This window comes from Ascaphus truei, chromosome 3, assembly GCF_040206685.1.
Source record: "Ascaphus truei isolate aAscTru1 chromosome 3, aAscTru1.hap1, whole genome shotgun sequence".
Lineage (NCBI taxonomy): Eukaryota > Metazoa > Chordata > Amphibia > Anura > Ascaphidae > Ascaphus > Ascaphus truei.
Genome location: NC_134485.1, coordinates 368,042,121 through 368,065,914, shown reverse-complemented (window position 1 = coordinate 368,065,914; position 23,794 = coordinate 368,042,121). Strand labels below are relative to the sequence as shown.

At 45.4% G+C, this 23,794-nt stretch overlaps 1 protein-coding gene across 1 annotated transcript; it reads left to right on the top strand.

Moving 5' to 3' along the window:
• The first annotated feature begins 543 nt into the window (after positions 1-543).
• On the top strand, positions 544-23,551 carry ALOX5AP (arachidonate 5-lipoxygenase activating protein). Its single transcript, XM_075592161.1, has 5 exons — positions 544-702; positions 6,747-6,846; positions 13,988-14,058; positions 20,176-20,257; positions 23,103-23,551. Exons 1-5 carry the CDS (start codon positions 633-635, stop codon positions 23,263-23,265), a joined length of 486 nt encoding a protein of 161 aa, XP_075448276.1. The 5' UTR covers positions 544-632; the 3' UTR covers positions 23,266-23,551.
• The last annotated feature ends 243 nt before the right edge of the window (positions 23,552-23,794 follow it).

The window sequence follows — 23,794 nt, the reverse complement described above, 5'->3', positions numbered from 1 at the left end:
TTTGGGGTTACTTTTTTTTTTTTTAAAGTATGCTGGCTGCAAAAGTGGGGCAAAAAAAGTCACCAGATTTACCAAGAAAAACCTTTTCCACAGAAGCGACGTCACATCACATGACCCCGTGGCGTTATTTGACGCTGCGTTGCCTGAAGCCGGCTGATTTCAGGTAAGTGAGTTACAGAGGCCTCGCGCTGAAGCGTGCAGGGCCTCTGTAACCGCCGCGCCCCACCCAAAAAATTCTGATAATCAGTTGAACAGTAAGATGTTGCTAATATTGCACCCTTGGGGTATGCTAGAATTATCTTAGCGAGTCCTGGTTCCTACAGGGAGTTAAGGGGTTACTTCCTCTTACAGGCCCTAGTTGTAACCCAGGGGTACGCAAACTGGGGGGGCGCACCCCTGGGTTACAACGCGGGCCTGTAAGAGGAAGTAACCCTTTAACTCTCTGTAGTGACCAGGACTTTCTAAGATAATTCCAGCATTAGCAACATCTTACTGTGCAACGGATTATCAGGAAATAATTTCCATGAACAGAACACTTCCTCTTTTTTTTCTCACGTAACATGAACGCCTCACAATTGTGTCACTAGACACTTGCAACCACTCTCCAGACAACTACTGCTGCTGTTACCAAGATGGATCATGAAATTGTTGGAGATATTGTTCTGCTGGCAGTAGTGACCTTGATCAGCGTTATCCAGAATGGTAAGGAGGAGAATAATATTGGATGGGAATTTGGATGGTAATGTTATAATAACTATTTGTAAAGATGCAAGATATTATTTAACTGCATCAAAGTCTCCGGACTGAAAACGAGTGCAGTCTGGTGATGCTTTCTGGACATTATTTCTTATGGCTGAACAAGGTTGAGCTACTTTAGTTGTCATTTGTTAAACTCTCTCACCTGTAAACATGGGGCAAACATCCGACACCATATTTATCACGGGGAAAAAATACTCCCAATGGAACTAGTTAGATTTGCTTCTTTGGTTTACTGTGAGGCATTACTTTTGTAATGCAGTGGAAGCACTGTATGCTGGGGGATAATGGTTGAAAGGCAGGGTTGCAGACCTGTCTAAGACATGTGAATGTGCTCACAAGTTATATTCTTTATTTGCTATATGCTATACAGTTTCTTGTCGCCTTTTTCACCCACCATAACGTAAAATGTGTATGGTTTATTATAAAAGAAAGACAAAGGGCTTATTCGCAAGCACAGGGAGGGAGACAAATAGAGAAAAACAAATAGAAAGAGTGAGGAAGAGACAGGTAGTGAGACAGCCAGGGAGCAAAAGAGAGAGTAGCTACAGTATGTTATATAAATACCCCAAATACTCAATACCCCAAATATTCAATATGCTGTGAAGCTGCTTCCCTGTGTTGGAGATGCTTTCAGCTCCGTTCAAATGAATGGCCCTAAAAGTTTCTTCTACACAGAAGCGCAGCTTCACAGCATATTGAAGAAGAGCTGTAGAGAGAACTATAGAGTAAGAGGAAGTATTGCAGCATTACACCCATTAATATCCGTTTGTTACTTTTGTCATTACTTCCCAAATTTGCTGTAAGAATTTGTCTTGCAAGGTGGAAGACAGCAATACTTATTACTTCAGGTTTTAAAGTGGCTATACCACTTGGTTTCTTTTTTTTAATTATATTTGTACTTGGTGGGAAGCAAGGAGTCTGCGGAGCTGAACCACGTTAATTCCAGCTCCGGGGATCCCCTGTACCCCGAGATTCGTACATCAGAAGGAGCTGCCAGTTGCAGCCCTGGCTGGGCTCAGAAAATGTCTATGTAAAGGTCCCGCGACCTGCAGGGGGAATAGGAAGTGCAATGTTATCCCTTGGTGTTTTCTTATGGCCCGCATGACGAGGAACCTTTAAACAGCAGTGAGATACTGGGATTACCTTCTGATACAATTGTATCTAGGGGCACAAGGGGTCCCCGGAATTTCACTCCAAGTATTCACCAATTTGCACCAATTTATATTCTGTTTTGTTAAAAATCTGGGGAGAAGTCTTGGGAGGTAACACCCTTCTGAGTATTTTTTTTTGGAAATAGAATATGTTGCATGCTTGGAGTGAAATTTAGAGCAAATGACGTAATGGTCAGATCATTTATAAATAACTGACCTGTAGTCATACAGGTCCATGGTGAGCAATACTGCACTCCTCTCGTCCTCTCTCTCCCCTTATCCTGTCATCCTCCCACCCCCCTAATCCTCACACCCCCTCCCCTCATCTTCTTTCACTCCTCCCTTCATTCTCTCTCATCCCCCCTCCATTCATCCTCTCATCCCCCCTCACTTCATCTTCTCTCACCCCCTCCCTTTATCCTCTCTCACCCCCCTTCATCCTCTCTCACCCCACTCCCTACATCCTCTCTCATCCCCCCTTCATCCTCCACCCCCTCCCTTCATCCTTACTCATCTCCCTACCTTCATTCTCTCACCCCCTCCCTTCATCCTTTCACCCCCCTCCCTTCATCCTCTGTCATCCCCCCTCCCTTCATCCTCTCACCCCCCTCCCTTCATCCTCTCTCATCCCCCTCCCTTCATCCTCTCTCACCCCTCCCTTTATCCTCTCTCACCCCCTTCATCCTCTCACCCACTCCCTACATCCTCTCTCATCCTCCCTTCATCCTCTCACCCCTCCCTTCATCCTTAATCATCCCCTCCCTTCATCCTCTCTCACCCCCCTCCCCTCATCCTCTGTCATCCCCTCCCTTAATCCTCTCTCATCCCCCCTCCCTTCATCCTCTCTTATTCCCCCTCCCTTCATCCTCTCTTATTCCCCCGCCCTTCATCCTCTCTTATTCCCCCTCCCTTCATCCTCTCTCATCCCCCTCCCGTCATCCTCTCTCATCATCTTCTCTAACCCTCCCTCCCTTCATCCTCTCTCACCCCCCCCATTCATCCTCTCTCATCCCCCCTCCCTTCATCCTCTCTCACTCCCTCCCTGTATCCTCTCTCACCCCACTCCCTACATCCTCTCTCACCCTTCCCTTCATCCTTACTCACTCCCTCCCTTCATCATCTCTCCCCCTCCCTTCAACCTCTCACCCCCCCACCCTTCATCCCCTCTCACCCCCCTCCCCTCATCCTGTCATCCCCCCTTAATACTCTCTCATCCCCCCTCCCTTCATCCTCTCTTATTCCCCCTCCCTTCATCCTCTCTCATCCCCTTCGCTTCATCCTCTCTCACCCCCTGTCCCTTCATCCTCTCTCACCCCCTCCCTTCATCCTCTCTCATCCCCTCCTTTCACCCTCTCTCATTCCACCTCCCATCATTCTCTCTCATCCCCCCTTTCTTCATCCTCTGTCATCCCCCCTCCCTTCATCTTCTCTCACCCCCCTCCCTTCATCCTCTCACCCCCCTCCCTTCATCCTCTCACCCCCCTCCCTTCATCCTCTCTCACCCTCCTCCCTTCATCCTCTGTCACTCCCCCTGCCTTCATCCTCTCTCCTTCCCCCTCCCTTCATCCTCTCTCGTCCCCCCTCCCTTCATCCTCTCACCCCCTCCCTTCATCCTCTGTCATTCCCCCTGCCTTCATCCTCTCTCACCCCTCCCTTCATCCTCTCTCACCCCTCCCTTCATCCTCTCTCACCCCCTCCCTTCATCCTCTCTCACCCCCTCCCTTCATCCTCTCTCACCCCCTCCGTTCATCCTCTCTCACCCCTCCCTTCATTCTCTCACCCCTCTCCCTTCATCCTATCTCACCACCCTCCCTTCAACCTCTCTCACCCCCCCTCCCTTCAACCTCTATCACCCCCCTCCCGTTATCCTCTCTCACCCCCTACCGTCATCTTCTCATCCCCCCTCCCTTCATCCTCTCTCACCCCCTCCCTTCAACCTCTCTCAACCCCCTCCCTTCAACCTCTATCACCCCCCTCCCGTTATCCTCTCTCACCCCCTACCGTCATCCTCTCATCCCCCCTCCCTTCATCCTCTCATCCCCCCTCCCTTCATCCTCTCATCCCCTCCCTTCATCCTCTCTCACCCCCCTCCCTTCAACCTCTCTCACTCCCCCTCCCTTCAACCTCTCTCACCCACCCCCTCCCTTCAACCTCTATCACCCCCCTCCCGTCATCCTCTCTCACCCCCCTACCGTCATCCTCTCATCCCCCTCCCTTCATCCTCTCACCCCCTCCCTTCATCTCACCCCCCCTCCCTACATACTCTCTCACCCTCCCTCCCTATCATTATCATCCCCCCTCCCCCCCACAAGACAGCCAGAGAAGATACACACACAAAACAGTAAAAGTACAAATATACACACACACACACACACACACACACACACACACACACACACACACACACACACACACACACACACACACACACACACACACACACACACACACACACACACACACACACACACACACACACACACACACCCCGCCCCTGGGGTGACACACATACACACACACATACACACACACACACACACACACAGGCAGGACACAGACATGCAAGTGACACAGGATACAGCCTCACCTCTCTCTGCTACATGCTTTTCCGCTGCTCTTTGGCCCCACCTCCCAGGCTCCTGCCATCTCCTTCTGATTGGCTGCTGCTGCGTAATGCAGCCAATCAGGATGGAGGAAGCTGCCCAGTCCCCTAGCAGCAGCAGCCCTGCTCTATCCCTTCTCTGGGGAAATCCCGCGATTTATTATTAAGTCCAGAGAGGTAATACCGGCATACAAATACATGTCCGGTATTATCTCTCATTGTTTACAGAGTAACCAAATACCGGGCTGTCCGGTTCAATACTGGACACCTGGCAACTCTAGTTAGAGATGATTATGGGTATATGTAACATTTACAGACAAGCAGGGGCACCAACAGGGGGGGACAAAGGGCACTGGCGTCCCAGGCCCCGTGGGACAGGGCCCGCTGCCCTCCTCCCCCCCGCTTTCCAACGTGGGACGGAGGGGGAAGTAACAGCAACCCCTCTTCGGCCCGCTCCCCCCACCCCCATGCTCCCAACATGGGATGGAGGGGGAAGTACCAGCCAGATCCTCCTGCGGCCCACCCCCCCCCCCCCCGCTCCCAACGTGGGACGGAGGGGGAAGTACAAGCCAGCTCCTCCTGCGGCCCGCTTCCCCCCACGGCCAGCTTCCCACGCGCCCCCCGAGCCCACCTCCCGTGCCCCCCCCCTAGCCCACATCCCATGCCCCCCCGCGAGCCCACCACCCGTGCCCACCTCCCGTGCCCCCCCCTCCGAGCCCACATCCCGTGCCCCCCCGAGCCCACCACCTGTGCCCACCCCTCCCAAGCCCACCTCCCATGCCGCCCCCCAGAGCCCACCTCCCGTGCCTCCCCCCCCGAGCCCACTCCCGTGCCCCCCCCCCCAGAGCCCTCCTCCCATGCCCCCTCCCCCAAGCCCACCTCCCGTCCCGGGCAGGTGCCGCGGGATATCAGGGGCAGGAGGGGGAAGCGTCCGGCGGCAAGCTGCACCCACCCAGTCAAGGTAAGTCACCCCACCCTGTCACTGTCACCCACTGACACTGTCACCCACTGTCACTGTCACCCACCCAGTCACTGAGTGTCACCCACCCAGTCACTGAGTGTCACCCACCCAGTCACTGAGTGTCATCCACCCAGTCACTGTCCCCCACCTAGTCACTGTCACTCACTGTCACCCACTGTCACTGTCTCCCACACACCCACACAGTCACCGTCACTCACCCACCCAGTCACTGTCACCCAGTCACTCTCCCACCCAGACACTGTCACCCAGTCACTGTCTCCCACCCACCCAGTCACTGTCATTCCCCACCCACCCACTGTCATTCACCCCCCCACCCAGTCACTGCCTCCCTGTCACCCAGTCACTGTCTCCCACCCACCGTCATTCACCCACCCACCCATCCACATTCAACATTCACCCACCATTGTCATTCACCCACCCACCCACTGTCATTCACCCACCCGCCCACCGTCATTTACCCACGCACCCACCGTCATTTACCCACCCACCCACCCACCGTCATTCACCCACCCACCCACCGTCATTCACCCACCCACCGTCATTCACCCACCCACCGTCACTCAACCGTCATCCACCCACCGTCATTCACCCAACCCACCCACCGTCATTCACCCAAAACCGTCATTCATCCAACCCACCCACCGTCATTCACCCACCGTCATTCACCCACTGTCATTCACCCACCCAGTCACTGTCATTCACACCACCCACTCACCCAGGCAGGCAGTCACATGTCTTTTGTTGAAAATATAAAAAAACAGGTTGCATTGTAATGTTTTTTTCTGTATCACAATAAGAAAACAGTTAAGTAAAAGTTGCGCGCTAAAAGATTTTTTTGTGGTAGGTGCGCTATGGGTTCGGGGGGGGGGGGGCTGCTCCTTTCATTTGTCCCGGGCCCCATGATTTCTGTTGGCGGCCCTGCAGACAAGATTAAAATTGTGTTAGAAGAAGTAGGATAGGCCTGCAATGTGTTGTTAGAAGAGACCCTGCCACAAGGAGCTTACAATACATAGGCAGGTTATGTTGAAACATTGGGTGCAGGGGATGAGAGGGCTGGTGAGTTTCAGAATGCAATAGAGCAGCTGCAACATTACCAAATATATGTTCAGTGGAAACTTCTCCTTACCATCTTCACTGCCAGATACGGCAATGTATTACGCTGCAATTGCATTGCGTGGTTAATTACTGCAGATGTAAATATACAGTACAGGTTAAAAATTATAAGAGTGAGCCTGTTCTGTTTATGTTGTAGTTTCATTTGCATTCAAAGTGGAGAATGAATCCAAGAACCAGCATTCCAGGAGTTTCCAGAGGACTGGCACGCCTGCCTATGAGAAAGTGTACACTGCAAAGTGAGTATAAAATGCCAAAGCAAAATATTATCCGGCTTCATATTTGACAACTCACTCTCTCTATTTTTCTGTTTGTCAATTCAAGTTTTAAAAATCTCTCACATTTTTCACCTATATCTCAGTGAAATTATATTTCTCGTGTTGTGCTTCTTGTAAATCACAGCATCATTTATGTGTAGGGTAAACCCAAGTTATAAACTGTTTGTCTTGATGTAGTTCTATTAGACTGTTCTATGTCATGTACAGTATATGAGGAGCAATGTGAGACTAGAGGCATCATTTTGTCAGGTTAGTTCACAAATTCACTAAAGCTACTTTATATCATGGGTGTCACTTGCGATTTTTATGATTAGCATATTTTTTTTTTGCAATTATTTTTAGAACATATATACAAAATAATGATCCTCAAAATGTCGCGAAAAGATCCCTAATTACTGCACTCACTAGGGGAAAAGGAACAAGGAAAACGGACTATATCTGTATCCGGATACAAATATCTCTTTTCCCCGAGTGAGTACATTAATTAGGGATCTTTTGTGACCCTATGGGGATCATTATTGTGTATATATGTAATTGATTTCCCTATATGCACCTCTTCATGATTATTTGACATTATACCTGTGTGTGTGTGTGTGTATATATATATATATATATATATATATATATAAATATAACTGTATGCTCATCTGCATGTCTCAGGCAGGTCTGCAGACCTGCCTGAGACATGCAGATGAGCATACAGTTATATTTGCATGTTTGCTTTCCTGTGGAGGGTTTTTGTCACTTTTTTACTCACCATAACTTAACTCAGTATTATGGTTTATATATATATATATATATATATATATATATATATATATATATATATACATGTAGAGGTATCAGTACCGTGTTAGCCGAGCTTCAATAATCAAAAAATAAATAGATGATACCGTTCTGTGGCTAACGAAATGCTTTTATTTGTGCGAGCTTTCGAGATACACTGATCTCTTCTTCCGGCGATGTTACAATGAATAAGCAAAAGGTATACTTAAAAACAGTGTCTATTGGAATGTTATCTGTGCTGTTCCTTCCCCCGGTGTGGATGTGTTTTATGGCTAGAGGTGTCAAAAGGTTACTGAAAGCAAGTGAAGAAAGAGTGTGTATGTGTATCAGTGTGAATAAAAATGAATGGAGAGTGCTTTACACAAGGTGTGTGTGGAGTGGGAGTGGATATAAATGGTGTGGGTGGGTGTGGAAATGTGAGAGTTTGTAGCACAACTAAAAGTGTGTGTGGATCCTTAGTGGTCCCTATTGGTGTATAGGGATGGAAAAACAAGGAGTATTAGTATGTGTGAGAGATAGCTGTGTGTGCATACATATAGCACAGTATGTACAGACATGGCCTTTAGCGCTCATGGGACGAGAGTTCACAAGTGTCAGTAATGACTCATAAAATTTCGATCTCTGTTTAGGCCACTGCTAAGTGTCCCGAACTGTTGCATAAATTTGTATTCATGCAACCGTCTCTCTTTCGGGGTTTTAAGATTACCTTTGAGTATGGCAACCCTCAGATCGTTCATCTTATGGCCAGAGTCAGAGAAATGTTCGCTAACAGGACTGTCTCTTGTACCGCGTGTGATGCTGTGGCGATGCAGGTTCATTCTCTTGTTTAGCCCCTGCCCTGTCTCACCTATGTAGTAGCAGCCCCCTGGGCATTTCATGCACATGATGAGGTACATGACATTGCTGGAAGAACAGGTGAACCTTCCTCTGATTTTGTATTCCCGATTCCTGTGTGGTATTTGTATTGTGTCCGCTGTGTAGAGCATTGCGCAGGTTTTGCATCTTGGGTCCTGGCATGGTTTTGTCCCGCATTCAGTTGTACTGCTGAATACTTTACTCCTCACCATAGTATTCTTGAGATTATGGGGTTGTCTGTATGATAATAAGGGTGCTTCAGGGAAGACCTGTTGCAGTCTTGTATCTTCCTGGAGGATGGGTTGTAGTTTCCTGGCGATCTTGCGTAGGGCTCCTAGGTGTGGGTTATATGTGACCACCAAAGGTACCCTGTCGCTTGTCTCCTTCTGTTTGTATTCAAGGAGATCACTTCTTGGTATTCTGGTAGCTTTGTGAATTTGCTGGTCTACAATTCTGTGGTTATATCCACGGTTTATAAAGTCTGATCTCAAGGCTGTAATCCGCTGGTTTCTGTCTGCTGTGTCGGAGCATATCCGGTTGTATCGTATGGCTTGACTGTAGATGGTTGCATGTTTGGTGTGTGTCGGGTGGAAGCTGTTGTCCCTCAAATAGCTGGCTCTGTCTGTAGGTTTGCGGTATAGAGGTCTGTAGTTGGTTGTTCTTTATAGTAATGGTGGTGTCTAGGTAATGTACTTCATCCGGGGAATGGGTGAGTTTGAGGTTGATGGTCGGGTGGAAAGTATTGAAGTTGTCATAGAACTGTAGGAGGTCCTGTTCGCCAGAGGTCCAAATCAGGAGGATGTCATCGATGTAGCGAAGGTATGTAAGGGGTTTCAAGTGACAGGTGGACAGAAAGTCACTTTCCAGTTTTGCGCAGAACAGATTGGCATACTGTGGCGCCATCCGAGTACCCATAGCGGTCCCGGTTGTCTGAAGGTATGTGTCATTTCCAAATGTGAAGTAGTTATGGGTCAGAATAAATACGATGCATTTAGTCACTGTCTCTGTGAGTGGCTCCTGCGGTCCCAGAAAGTATCTGGAGGCTGAAATCCCATCCTCGTGGGGGATGTTGGTATAAAGTGACTCTACATCCATGGTTGCTAGTAGTGTTCCTGTTGGGAGGGGGCCAATTGCATTCAGTTTGTTTAGCAGGTCGGTGGTATCCTGGATATAGCTGGGTGTGTTCCTGACAAGTGGTTTTAGAATGCCCTCCACCCAGCCAGAAATATTCTCGGTAAGTGTGCCAGACCAGAGATAATAGGGCGCCCAGGGTTGCCCTCTTTGTGAATTTTAGGGAGCATGTAGAATGTGCCAGGTTTTGGGTTAGCTGGTATCAGGTCCAGAATTTGTTCTCTTGTGCGGATCGGGAGTGTTTTAATGATCCTATATATATATATATATATATATATATATATATATATATATATATATATATGTCAAATAATCATGAAGAGGTGCATATAGGGAAAACAATTACATATATACACAATAATGATAGGTGATAATGGTGAAGGCCAGGGTTGCAGACCTGTCTAAGACATGAGAATGTGCTCACAAGTGATCTTTTTATTTGATTTATATATATATATAAAATCAAATAAAAAGATCACTTGTGAGCACATTCTCATGTCTTAAACAGGTCTGCAACCCTGCCCTTCACCATTATCACCTAGAATATAGTGCATCCACTGCAGCAAGGGATTCTGGGAAATGACATGCAAATGAGCACACCGTGTCACCTTTTGCCTGAAATCCATTTTTACATGGGACCCTTATAAGATAATGCTCGCTGTTAACAAAGCTTTTAAGCACAGCATGGGAATCAGATGCAAAGCCAGAGAAACCACATACACAAACATGTTTCGAAACATTGCGTTATCACGTCGGCTGTACTGCTTGGACAGGAGGAGAGGCGGCGATAACCGAGTGTTTGAGGGACATACAGCGCATCAGTTTCCTGACACAAGCCACGGAGAGCGCCGCGGAGACCCCCTGAGTAACAGTGAGACTCAACCTACCCCCTGACTGGCACCCGCTTTTGTTTACCATGCCCATTGGTTAGGCTTTAAATGTTAGTGTGCTTTTGGCTATTGTCTAATTGCTAATACACTTTTTTACAACATGCACTATTTAAGTAATAATCCCCGAAGAACAGGGCATTACTGGCCAATAATGCCCTGTTCTTCGGGGATTATTACTATTATAGGCTAAATGTAGACTTTTTTCAGAAATAATAGACACTTTTGTATAGTTAAATAGATTTTTTTATTAAAATAAAATGGTAAATACATGAATCCACCTCTATATACGCTTACACTGCAGATATCTATATCCACACACTGCCGCCCCCTCTGTATACACACACACACACACACACACACACACACACACACACACACACACACACACACACACACACACACACACACACACAACACACACAACACAGCAGATCTACACGCACACAAACTGCTGCTACACACACACAACACACACAACACACACAACACTGCACCTCCTCACACACAGCCACACACACACAGACACACTGGAGCTCTACAGACACACAATACAGCACCTCTACAACACAACACAACACAGCACCTCTACACACAACACAACACAGCACCTCTACACACAACACAACAAAGCACCTCTACACACAACACAGATCCTCTACACACAACACCTCTACACACAACACAGAACCTGTACACACACAAACTGCTGCTACACACACAAACTGCTGCTACACACACAAACTGCTGCTACACACAAATACAACACAACAGCACAGCACAGCACACACACAGCTGCTGCTACACTCATAAACACTGCTGCTGACACACACACACACACACACACACACACACACACACACACACACACACACACACACACACACACACACACACACACACACACACAGAGAGAAACTACAGCCAGAAACAAACTGCAGACAGACACTCACTTGCTTTGCAGACTCTCTCCCCCACCCCACCAATTTAACTGAATCTTCTCAGTTCACGGAACAAGGGGGAGGAGTCAACCCGTGGCTGATACTTTTTAACCAATCCCCTGCCTTGTCTCAGAGCTGTTCCTACTTTTAGACCAATCCCCTGCCCTGTCTCTGCTCTTCTGAAAGCTGATTGGCTGAAAATAATCACATTGAAATCAACACTTTGCAAGCAGCTAAATTTCCGGGCATTACTGATTGGATAATGCCTGGAAATTTAACCAATCAGAGGGCAGGAATTTCAATAATGCCCTGAATTTGACTGCTTTAGCCTATAATCTGCCATAATTTCTCTCATCCACATGTAATCACTGTACTGCGTTCCAAGTGGCGTTATACTGGGAGCCCACACCTGTGATTGAAAACACCTACCATGTTTTGTGAGAGCTGACCTATTCATTGTTTTTTCCCCCCACTTTCTTCACATTATAATGTACACCGCATTATTTATACCTGTGCTATTTACCCTTTTGCCTGCGCTCCCCTATTTTTCCATAACAAGGTTCAAACCAGATAGAAAAAACAGAGAAAATACTGTGCGCTACTATCTAACCCAGCATTTAGAATATAAATATAGTGCAGTGACTAAACAACATAAATAAGTGACCAAGAAATAAATCACAATAACCACAGTGAGGGTGTATATATGAAGAAATTATATCACATAACCGTGTATTGGTAGAGGCGTCTGCTGCTATAAACACAGGGGGTGGCTCAGCACCCCCCACACTCTAAGAAATGGAAACAAAAGAAACAGCGCACAACGCCAAATAGTGAAGCAAGTAATGGTATATATTAGTAATTACAGGGTAATAAATCTGCGTACATCAAAACAGTGGAATAGGTGCATTTAGTGTGTTTCACACAAGTTACCACTCAGCAACTGTTGTCAGAAGAGTCTGCAGCTTGCTTCTCTCAGCGGGGGCGCTACGTTGGTTCAGGAGCAGGATTAATGTCCAAAACCCCTCATCCAGCAGTACATCGCTCCCAAGGGGATTTCCCTTTACAGCAACCACGCTCCGTTGCAGGTATTGGTGCTTGGTGGGACCGCTCGCGCTTCCAAGCCGTCTGGTGCAGCTCGTGTAGCTCAGCGAGCAGATCCACTGTACGGGGGTGAGACCTCAGCTCTGCAAGGGTACACTCGGCATGCCACGTTGTCGCTCCGTCACGGGATACTGCGTGATGACGTCACAGTCTCCGCAGCAGTGAGGGAACCGGCAGGGAGTCAGTCAAAGTCTCTCAAAGTCTCTCAAAGTCTCTCATATGCCCAAAATTACCACCGGGAGTAATACTAGCAGGGTGAAGCCAATGGAGGCAATGGCAATATTAAGGCACTAGATAAAAATCATCCAACATGTTTCGTAGAATAAACTACTTCTTCAGGGCCTGATTTATTCTACGAAACATGTTGGATGATTTTTATCTAGTGCCTTAATATTGCCATTGCCATCATTGGCTTCACCCTGCCATGCGCAACATTATCACCCAGCACACAGCACTTCCACTGCAGCAAGGGATTCTGGGAAATGACATGCAAATGAGCACACAGTGCCACTTTTTGCTTCAAAAACTATTTTAAACATGGTTCCCTATAGGCTTAAGCTTGCTGCATGGTCACAGCTTTGAGCACAGCCAGGGTTAAGATGCATAGCCAGAAAACCCACCCACAGACAGCTGTTTCAACCTTAATGGGTCTCATCAGTGTGGGGTTGGTTAACTGGCTATGCAATGAAGCAATGAGGATGGGGTTTACCATACTTAGTTAAGTTATGGTGAGTAAAAAAAGTGACAAAAACTAATTTCCCAGAATCCCTTGCTGAAGTGGAAGTGCTGTGTGCTGGGTGATAATGGTGAAAGGCAGGGTTGCAGACCTGCCTAAGACATGCAAATGAGCATACAGTATATTTCCATTTGCTATATATTTATTATTATTATTATTATGAAGCTCAGATTATGGCTTTAAATACATTAACTCACAACATACAGCTTTTGTGGATATAATGTTTTTAAATATTTTTTTAATGTCACTTGTAGAGAGAAAAGACTGCAGCATGTTGCTTGAAAACTTTACATATCCCTATAGTTAAGGGATTATTGATTAGACTACAATAGTGCGAATTGGGGCACCTATTACATAAAAACTCTAATTGAAGTCAATGAGAGTTTTTGTGCGATAGTGATCTTAACTAACTCAGTTTAATGAATAACCCCTCAATGTCTGAATTATCTGTTATATAAGCCTGCTTGATTACATAGCATACTTGAAATTATTTTGTTCAATTCCCCTTCCCTGTAAAACGGAAGGAAAGCATCAGCAACAAGTATATTAAAGAAAAAAATAAAATAAAAAGCAACGTTCTCTTTGCTTGTTTTATCCCTGGGAGATATTAATAAATAGCCTTGCATGATTTTCCTTAATTCCCTGTGTTCTTCCATGTTTTTCAGCCAAAATTGTATTGACGCATACCCTACATTTCTTGCTATGCTGTGGTGTGCTGGAGTATTTTGTAGCCAAGGTAATACATATTTATGTTACATTAAACATTCAATGAAAAGGAGAAGTGCCGCTCAAGGGTTAAAAGGGAAGCAAAATAAACAAATATCTACCAGGATGTGAAATGCTTAATTTCCACCAGTAAGTGTGATAAGTAGAAAGAAATTTTACTCGTTGATAATTTTTCTCCTGGTCCCTCCATGGTAACGCATGGCATGTTGCGGGCCCGTTACTTCGCAAAGGTATTGTTGAGGTGAGAGAGAGTGAGAGTGAGTGTGTGTGTGCAGTAGACTGTAATGCAGCAGGTCGACCCCCTGAATGTCTCTCCATGCAGGTCCTCTGCCTCCTCTCGTTAAGAGGGAATTCTCAGCTCTCAGGAGTGGGCACTCTGGTCCCATAACCCTGAGCTCTCTCAGTTCTCTTGGCAGCTCTGCCTTAGGTCTCTAGGGACTCCTGTATGATCAGACTTCTCAGCAGTTGTGGTCTTCCTACCCTTGATTCTTTTCACTCATTGGCTGTCATTTCATGTGACCATTTATCTTCAGTCGGGATCTGCTTTACACCTCCTGCCCTACCACCAGACTCTTTCTTCTGTCTATCAGTCATTGGCTAGAGGCCATGACCATCAATAGCATATGAAAAAGGGTGTTACATATGTATGATTGATCTGATGGATTCCATCTTCAAGTGTGTCTTCTTGATTAATTTGTTCAAGTCCTTCAGGTCGAGCACGGAATGAAAGGAGCTCTTCTGTACCCAAAAGGGGGCAGAATAGAACCCTTGATCCTCTTGGTTTTTGGGTACCTTTGTGATTAGTTGCTGCTTCACTAGATCTCTTAAGCATTGGTGATGTGCTTGCAATCTTTGAAGATCATTGGGCATGAACGACTGAAGGAATCTTGAACGCGGTGGGTTTTCAAGAAATTCAATCATGTAAACCATTTATGACGACTTCAAGTACCCAGCAATTGGTCATTGATTGGATCCATAGAAACACTTTAATCTGCCCCCTACTGTGTTCAAGAAGGGAACCCGCTGAATCTCAAAAAGAGGCATTTCTGGAAACAGATTGAAGTGAACAGAAAAAGTGATTGAAGCATAGAGGGTGCTTATAAGGCCTCCAACAGGTCAGATGTCTGTGTCCTACCTTCAAATCGGAGGAGCATTTCCCTGATTTCATGTGCTGATATGGACAGATGGCAGAGAAAATAATTACAAAGGTAGCAGCATATGAAATGAAAAAGTAGCAAGAGATTTATAACACATAAACATAGTGACTCATCGCTCAGCTAATAGTATTAGGTTAAAAAACTTGGTGCATAGGGAAAAATAGAATATCTGACACTTGAACAAGTGACCACCAGGGGTCACTATAAGCCCTATGAATTGCACTCAAAAGTTGCAACATCCAGTTATAGATGTAGTTTATGGATAGATAATTAATAATTAATAGGACCAATAGGGGATCCAGAAGACCCCTTACAACAGACTCAAAAGCAGTGTTGAAATAATATGCGCTGTGTTAGGTGGTTATAACTACCATTAAGGCAATTAATCCTTGGTGTTAAGCTCAACAGTATATCTGTATATACACCCTTACCCACCCTATATACCTTACTAGCTGAGAGACCCGGCGTTGCCCGGGAGTCACACTGTTCCCCCCCCACACACTGTCCCCCCCTCCCCCCCCCACACACACTGTCTCCCCCTCCCCCCCACACACACACTGTCTCCCCCCCCCCCCACACACACTGTCCCCCCTCCCCCACACACTGTCCCCCCCTCACACACACACACTGCCCCCCCCCCTCCCCCACACACACACTGTCCCCCCTCCCCCACACACACAGACTGTCCCCCCCTCCCCCCCACACACACTGTCCTCCCCCACACACAGACTGTCCCCCCCTTCCCCACACACACACTGTCCCCCCCCACACACACACTGTCCCCCTCCCCCCCACATACACACTGTCCCCCCCCCCCACACGTAGGCCGCGGCCTGTAGAGGGTCTGCGGTTGCGGAGGGAGATCTGTGGCGTGCGTCCCGGTCCGCGGGTCGTAGAGGGTGTGCGGTAGCGGGAGGGAGATGTGTGGCGTGGTGGGCGGTCCGCGGGCCGTACAGTGTGTGAGGTAGCGGGAGGGCGATCGGTACCGTGGCCTGTAGAGGGTCTGCGGTTGCGGAGGGAGATCTGTGGCGTGTGTCCCGGTCCGCGGCCCGTAGAGGGTGTGCGGTAGCGGGAGGGAGATGTGTGTCGTGCGCTGGCGTTCGGAAGAGCTCCGTGCGGGCCGCTGCCGAAGTGAGTAGGTAGCCGGTGGCGATGTTGTTTAGCGGGAGATGGGAGGGGTGCGGTAGCGGGAGGGCGATCTGTGGCGTGCGTCCCGGTCCGCGGGCCGTAGAGGGTGTGCGGTAGCGGGAGGGAGATCTGTGGCGTGCTGGTCGGTCCGCGGGCCGTACAGTGTGTGAGGTAGCGGGAGGGCGATCGGTGCCGATGGTGTTTGACTGTAGGCCGCGGCCTGTAGAGGGTGTGCGGTTGCGGAGGGAGATCTGTGGCGTGGACCGGGGGGGGGGAGTTGGGGGTGTGCGAGGGTGGTGTTTTGAAGAGGCAGTCTGCAGTGTTTGGTGTTGTGTGAATGTTGTGTGAATGTGTGTGTGTGCAGTGTCTGCAGTGTTTGGTGTTGTGTGAATGTGTGTGTGTGCAGTGTTTGGTGTTATCGTGCGTTGTGTGTAGGTGTTGTGTGTAGCTGATTCTGTACATGATTGGGCAGTCTGTGGTAGCAGACGGTGAGGGTTTTGATAGCTGTGAAGCATAGCCCCAGAGCAGTGAAGGTTGTGCTGCAAATGCAAAGCGTTCCCAAAGCTCAGTGAGGGGTGGGACAGTGTGGAAGTATTAGCTCAGTGAGGGGTGGGACAGTGTGGAAGTATTAGCTCAGTGAGGGGTGGGACAGTGTGGCATTGGTGTTGGACGCAGGCCAATGAGAGGTGTGCGGGGGCGGGCATTGGACGCAGGCCAATGAGAGTCAGTGAGGGGTGGGACAGTGTGGCATTGGTGTTGGACGCAGGCCAATGAGAGGTGTGCGGGGGCGGGCATCCCTGAGCCGGAGTGACAGGCCCAAGGTCCTATGCGATTGGCCCTTGGGACGCAGACATACAGTGCTTTCTGAAATATATAGTAGATATACACATAGGATACCATTTTCCTAAATGAGCATAGTTTGTATTTATACACCAGCTCACCCTATATTCAGCCGTCTCTCCCATTGGGGATTTTAATATCCTTTCTCTATATGTTTCCTATACTTGTTGTTTTTGTCATTTATAGATTTAATAAAAAAATAAATTATTTTTTTATTTTAAACACTGCTTTTGAGTTTGTTGTAAGGGGTCTTCTGGATCTCCTATTGGTCCTATTAATTATTAATTATCTATCCATAAACTACATCTATAACTGGATGTTGCAACTTTAGAGTGCAATTCATAGGGCTTATAGTGACCCCTGGTGGTCACTTGTTCAAGTGTCAGATAGAGATTTATGTAACGGGTATTCCCTGTGAATACAGACGCTACTACCGTGCTATGTAACCTGTGTGGCTCTCAGGAACCTAAACCTCCGCTGCGGAGCCTGGGGAACATGCATATATTACGGTCTTGTGGTGCAACGCCTCCACCTGGGAGGGATCCCAACGGAGTGGGAGAAGGCCCTACCAGGAAACAATCACATGGAGCAAACCGTGGCAGAACAGAACTGGCTTTACTGCATATACAATGATTAACAACAATCAACAGGTGTCCCTCCCTTGAGGGGACACTAAATACTGCGGTTAGCAATCCGCCTTCCCCTTACACCGGGTGATCCCTCCCAGTGTCCATAACCCCACACAATCTGTCCACACCCTTTGAGGGAGAAAACATATATGACTGCGCAGTCACTAGTCCCGTAACAGTAATAAGCAATAACGTTGGTGCACTTGCTGAACGGAGTTACCTGCCGAGCACTCCAGTGCTCAGGCCTGCAACGGAACTTCACAAAGGATCGGCGGACAGAAGAACACCAAAACCACCATCCGGGGCGATCCCACCCGAAAGGCCTGTGCCACGGCAGCAGTGGTATAGGCCCAAACCTCGGGCTGTACGCGCAGCGTCGACAGTGTCTATTCTGGACTTTCTGTATAGTAAGGGGCAATGTCCCTGACTGGGGCCGGTCCCTACAATACTCAGCTGTAGTGACTTTGGGCTATCAGGGGCCTAAGGGGCTGCTGGCCTAGTGCAGATAGTCACTGACTCCTGCACCCAACCTCCTTCCCTAAGCTGCTTCCGACACCAACTCAACTGCGTATTCCAAGTCCACGAAATGTATCTAATTCCCTTGCAGGAAGATGCTGCAGCCCTATTGGCTCCCTGGCGTCACATGTGGCGCTCCTGAGACTCATGGGAGATGTAGTCCCTTACTATGAGCCATCTACCATTGGCTGCTCCTCGCGCGCGTCTCCTGCGCATGCGCGACTCTGCCGAGCAATGATGGCGGCGCCCTGCACTTCAAGCCGCCGGGACCTTAACAACGCGACCGCGGCCTTAGCAACGGCCCGCACGCGTTCCCGGCAAACGGCTGTAAGTGCAAGTGGGGGAACCTGGCTACATCTATAACAGTAATTATATCGCCTATGTTTTGACTGGCACATTAGGTGTATTCATCAGGGTCACTTTATCATGTGCCCTTGCTCCTTCAAATACCTTTTGGGCCATGAAGTCCATAATGGTGCCAGATGACTACAGTGTGCTGAGCCCATCATCCTCCCTCTGCTAAGGATCCCACAGATATCATATACGTTTTATGTTACCAATGCCAGGATCTGTGGGTGGGTAATGTGGTCATGCAAATACAGTCACGAGAGGGGAAGAAGAAGAAAGTGGGCAACAAATTTGTTTAAAGCTCCTCTTTTCCTTCAATGATTACATTGCTCTATTTCTGTACAAGACATTGTAATGCTCAGTGTTGTTGATACCACTTTTTTACTTATTATTTAGGTACATATATGAACTACATTATTTAGATACATGTATTTACTACATTATTTAACATTGCCACTATTTTCCTTCCCTTCTGAATATGTTTCCACTTTCTACTACCCCCTCTGCTTCTCACGCTCTAATCATGTGTTCTGTCACTATACAGGCAGTCCTCGGTTATCCGACACAATGCGTTACTCAAAATGGTGTTGGATAGCGAAACGTTGTAAAGCAAAACACGTATCCCATAGGAACACTGTTTAAATGAAAAGTTCCGTTCCTGAAGGCATTTTTAATGCTAAAATACACAAAATATTTTACGCAGACAATAAGATATGCAGCATACACATAAATTATATAGTGCATATACTGTATTATATATATAATATTATATAATATATAATATAAAAATATAATATATTATATAGTATAATATATATATTTTATACACATAAACAACTTTGCAAAGCGTCGTAAGAGCAATGGATAAGCCGTTTTGGCGTTGTAAAAATGAACATAGGTATGCATTGCATAGCGTTGGATAAGCCATTCGTTGTAAAGCGAAGCGTTGTAAAACGAGGACTGCTGTACTGAATTAATGCATTGCCTACCTGCACCTGGAAACATTGGTAGCACGTGCCTGGCTTGTGCTATGTGAGCACTAAAATGCAGACTTTGAGTCTTTTTAAATGTAAAATTAAGTTGAAATGTCATGGGAAAAAAAAAATAAGGTTAGCAATCTGCTTTAAATGGCATCACATAGTTCACTTTCAAAGTAGGTCATATTGGGGGGAGCTGCACCTTTTTATTACATTATCAATCTATTGACTAAGTGCCAACAAATAATCATTAGCAAATGAAAGCAGCTATGACACTTCAGTGAAAAGACCCCAAGTATTGTTCAAAAGAGTTTGCTGTAAATTGTGAAGTTATATACTTATTCACTCATTGGTAATTGTGTATAAGTGAGTCCTAAACTTTTCTTGAAATGAGGAGTATCGAGTAATCAGGCAGTTGTAAAACAACTATAAAGTGGTTTAAACCTCTTTTACACAAGTGACAAATGCTGAATTCACAGCACCTAGAAAACTATCTGATTTACTGTGTATTTTCAAATCTGCACTTTTTCAGCACCGGCAGCTTTTGCTGGATTGATGTATTTATTTGTCAGACAGAAGTACTTCGTTGGATACCTGGGAGAGAAGACACAGAGGTATGAAACTCATACAGTATGCATCTGTTAAGTGTGTAGTGAAGATGTTTTTACCATGCTAAAGTAAAATTTAGCTCCAATTAGCATTCAAATGAATGCACTAAAATGTTCTCTTGCACAGGAAGATGACTTAACCGCATGTTGAATTAGGACCATAGGGCTACAGTCACTAAAGCTCAATATTACTGCTTTAAACTCTTGTGTAATAAAACAAATAAATTGGGGCAATCATTTTTAAAATTACCACCGCATTTACTGAGAATGAATTGTCCATAAATGCGTTGCGATATTCATTTACATACGGGAAACTTTTGTGTTCTCGGTGTTACATAACGCATGGAAGTCGTGGGTTAATCATCGATAGCGATGCAATGGAGGGGAGAGAAGGTGGGGAAATGTCACAATTTTCTATTATATGGGTATGTAATGTACCATATATGGCAGGAAATAATGTAATCCCTTTGACACTTGAAGCTACCATTGCATGTCAAAGCAATGCCTGCAGGCACATACAGTACACCACAAACAGCCTACAAATATAACACAAAACGCATAGCCTTCATATGTGTCATAGGTCCAATCTACCTGATCAGATCTGGGGCAGACAACCTTTCACATACTCGACCCGGGGAGCTTTCCACGGCCCTGCTATATGCTTCTGGTCTCAGATATGATAGTTACGAGCCCGGAGTGCAAGAAGACAGGAACACAAGGGGTACTGATTTCTTACAACTGATTTAATATGTGGACGGAGCGTCTTTTATACATAAAGCCGTTGTCAGTTCATTACATCTGTTACAAACTGAGTTCCCATATATAGATCACACATCTAAATTTACATGTAACCTTTAAAAATGCCTTTTCTGTAAAACATTTTACTGCTGAGCAACAGCTATTTAATGGGATCATATAAGGCTTGGTGGGCTTACTTCTTGTGTAGATGACATATTAAGACAACTGGTCTAAAACTTGAAGCTGAAATATGTCACTATTTAAATCCCTGAGCAGAATAAAGCTGACACACATTGCTTTAACCTTTTCAGTCCTTGAAGGGAACAGAGCTGACAGATACAATTTTTAACCTTACAATGTGTAAATATTAAGTCTTTAGTAGCCCAAATGGTCACCTAGTTGTAGCTTGACGCTTGAGCCTCTAAGGGGTTAATATATTAATACATTCAAAATTGTTAATATGATATATTTGTATCATTTTAGCCAAGTGTGCTAGTCTTTTCTTGACTATGTTTATAATAGCTATCATATACATAGGCAGGATAAGTTTAACTTAAAAAATGATTAAAATGAGTGCTATATTTTGTCAGAAATCCCCAGGTATCAGAGTTAAGGAACAGCATGTAAATAAGTAATTCACTGTACATTTATAATTTGCATACGCTGGCTCTTAAAAATAATGCTGACATATCATTGAGGTAAAAAGCCCCTTCTCACTGCTTTAACGATTGTGATATGGCTTTACTAATTAGACCGATAAATAAAAGTGGTGTTAAATACACTTGGCATCTATTTTTTTTTAACTTAATGTAGTATATTTTCCCCATAGTGAGAAGTACAATTGAATGTAAGTTATACAACCAGACTCATCTAACATAATAAGAGTTTAAATAAAATATTTGATATAGGCCTCATTACCTCATTGTATCTGTGGATGTCTGTCCTTATTTGTAATTGCATATAACTGTTTATGTAATGATCAAACCTCTGTACCCCATTGTACCACGCATCGAAATATCTTTGCAATTTACAAATAAACAATAATAATATTTACTTATTGTTATATATTTATATAACATGTATGTATATAACATTTTATTTGTATGGCACCGACATATTCCGCAGCTTAGTACAATGTGGGTGGGAGAACAATAACATTGTATGACCAGAGTACATATATGTTACGACAAACTGAGACAATAGGAAGGAGGTCTGTGCCCCATGGAGCATTTACTCACGTGTGTTATTAGACAGGGAAATGCAGAGTTGGTGGTTTCTGGTACATTTTGGCCTATCAAAATGGCTGCCATTCAAGCCTCACTTATCGCATGACATTGTGACTTTCTATAGACAACCCCAGCACCCATTTTGATTTCATTTTGATTTTACTGGCACATAAAAAGCTAAATATAATCGGGAACTTGGCAGTCCCTGTAGTTAAGAATAATCCAGTTTAGCTCCAGAGGCCCCGCCTCGTCCAATTCTGTAAAAATCCAAAATGGAGGGTAGCTTTTTTAAGGACAAACCCGACATCTCAATGTATGCTATTTGACAAATATTTTTTAAAATGAATAATAATGAAACTAAATGAGAAGGAACAGGAGTAGGCGCTTTATTATTGTAATATTGATAAATGTTAGCATCTCTTGCTAATTGTTCTCCACTTTATAATGTTTCAAATTCACAGGTCTGAGGTAGCATTAGCCATGCATCAAATGTATCACATTCCAAACATAGGTTTGTTACACATGATGCAATTGCTAAATGTTGGACCATTAATTGAGGGACTGCATGTTATAATATAATATAATAAAATAACTAGCAGCAAAATATAACCTGCTTGACATATAATCTTTCATATCTTTATTGACCTACTGGGATTTTTTAATGTTAACTTTTCTAATCTCTTCTATCTATTAAACCACCTGAGGACATGGAATGATTTAAATGGTTAAATACAGTTGCTACCACTGCTTTGATGAATACATAAACTGTACTCCCATTTGGAATGTTCTGTGTAATTTATACCTTTGTTTACCATGTAGTATTTCTCCTGATAGCAGGCATATCACCATATATATTTGGTCACGATGTAATCGTTTGTTTTTTTCAGCACTCCTGGCTACATTTTCGGAAAACGGATCATGTTGTTCCTGTTTCTTATGTCCTTGGCTGGCATCCTGAATTATTACCTTGTGTTCTGCTTTGGAAGTAACATGGAAAAGTACATCAAGACAATCAGTGGGACCATCTCACCACTGCTGCTGATACCGTAATGTCTAGCTCGGCTATTATTAAAGCAGGCAACGTTCAAATCATGTGCTAATAACAGAGAGTTCTACGGTAGTCTGCATGTGATTTTATTTCCTGATGTTATGAGCTTTTGAGATGTCCTATGAGACTTTGATTGTAATGTGGATATTAAGAAATTTGTTTATTATAAAGAACCCTCTACAACATTATTAAAACTCCCAATGAAGAAAGTATTTTCTCTCATTTCAATTACTTGTAATGTAAAACAGAATGTTACCCATTCAAATAAACAATACATGGAAACAGTAATGTCTCTCTCTTTAATGGCTGGGGGGGGGGGGGCGGGGAGGGGCGGGGCAGGAACAAGGGGGGAGCCCAGGGAACATCTCAACTAGTAACAATTTAGCGTAAAAAGGTATAACAATAAATTTGTGGAGTCAAGGATTTAAAAATGCACACTCACAAACATAGCTCAATAAAAAGCAATTTTGAGTAAAACTCAGCTAGCCAGACGCAGGAACCCGGTAACGGATAACTTCAGTGTAGTGTCCG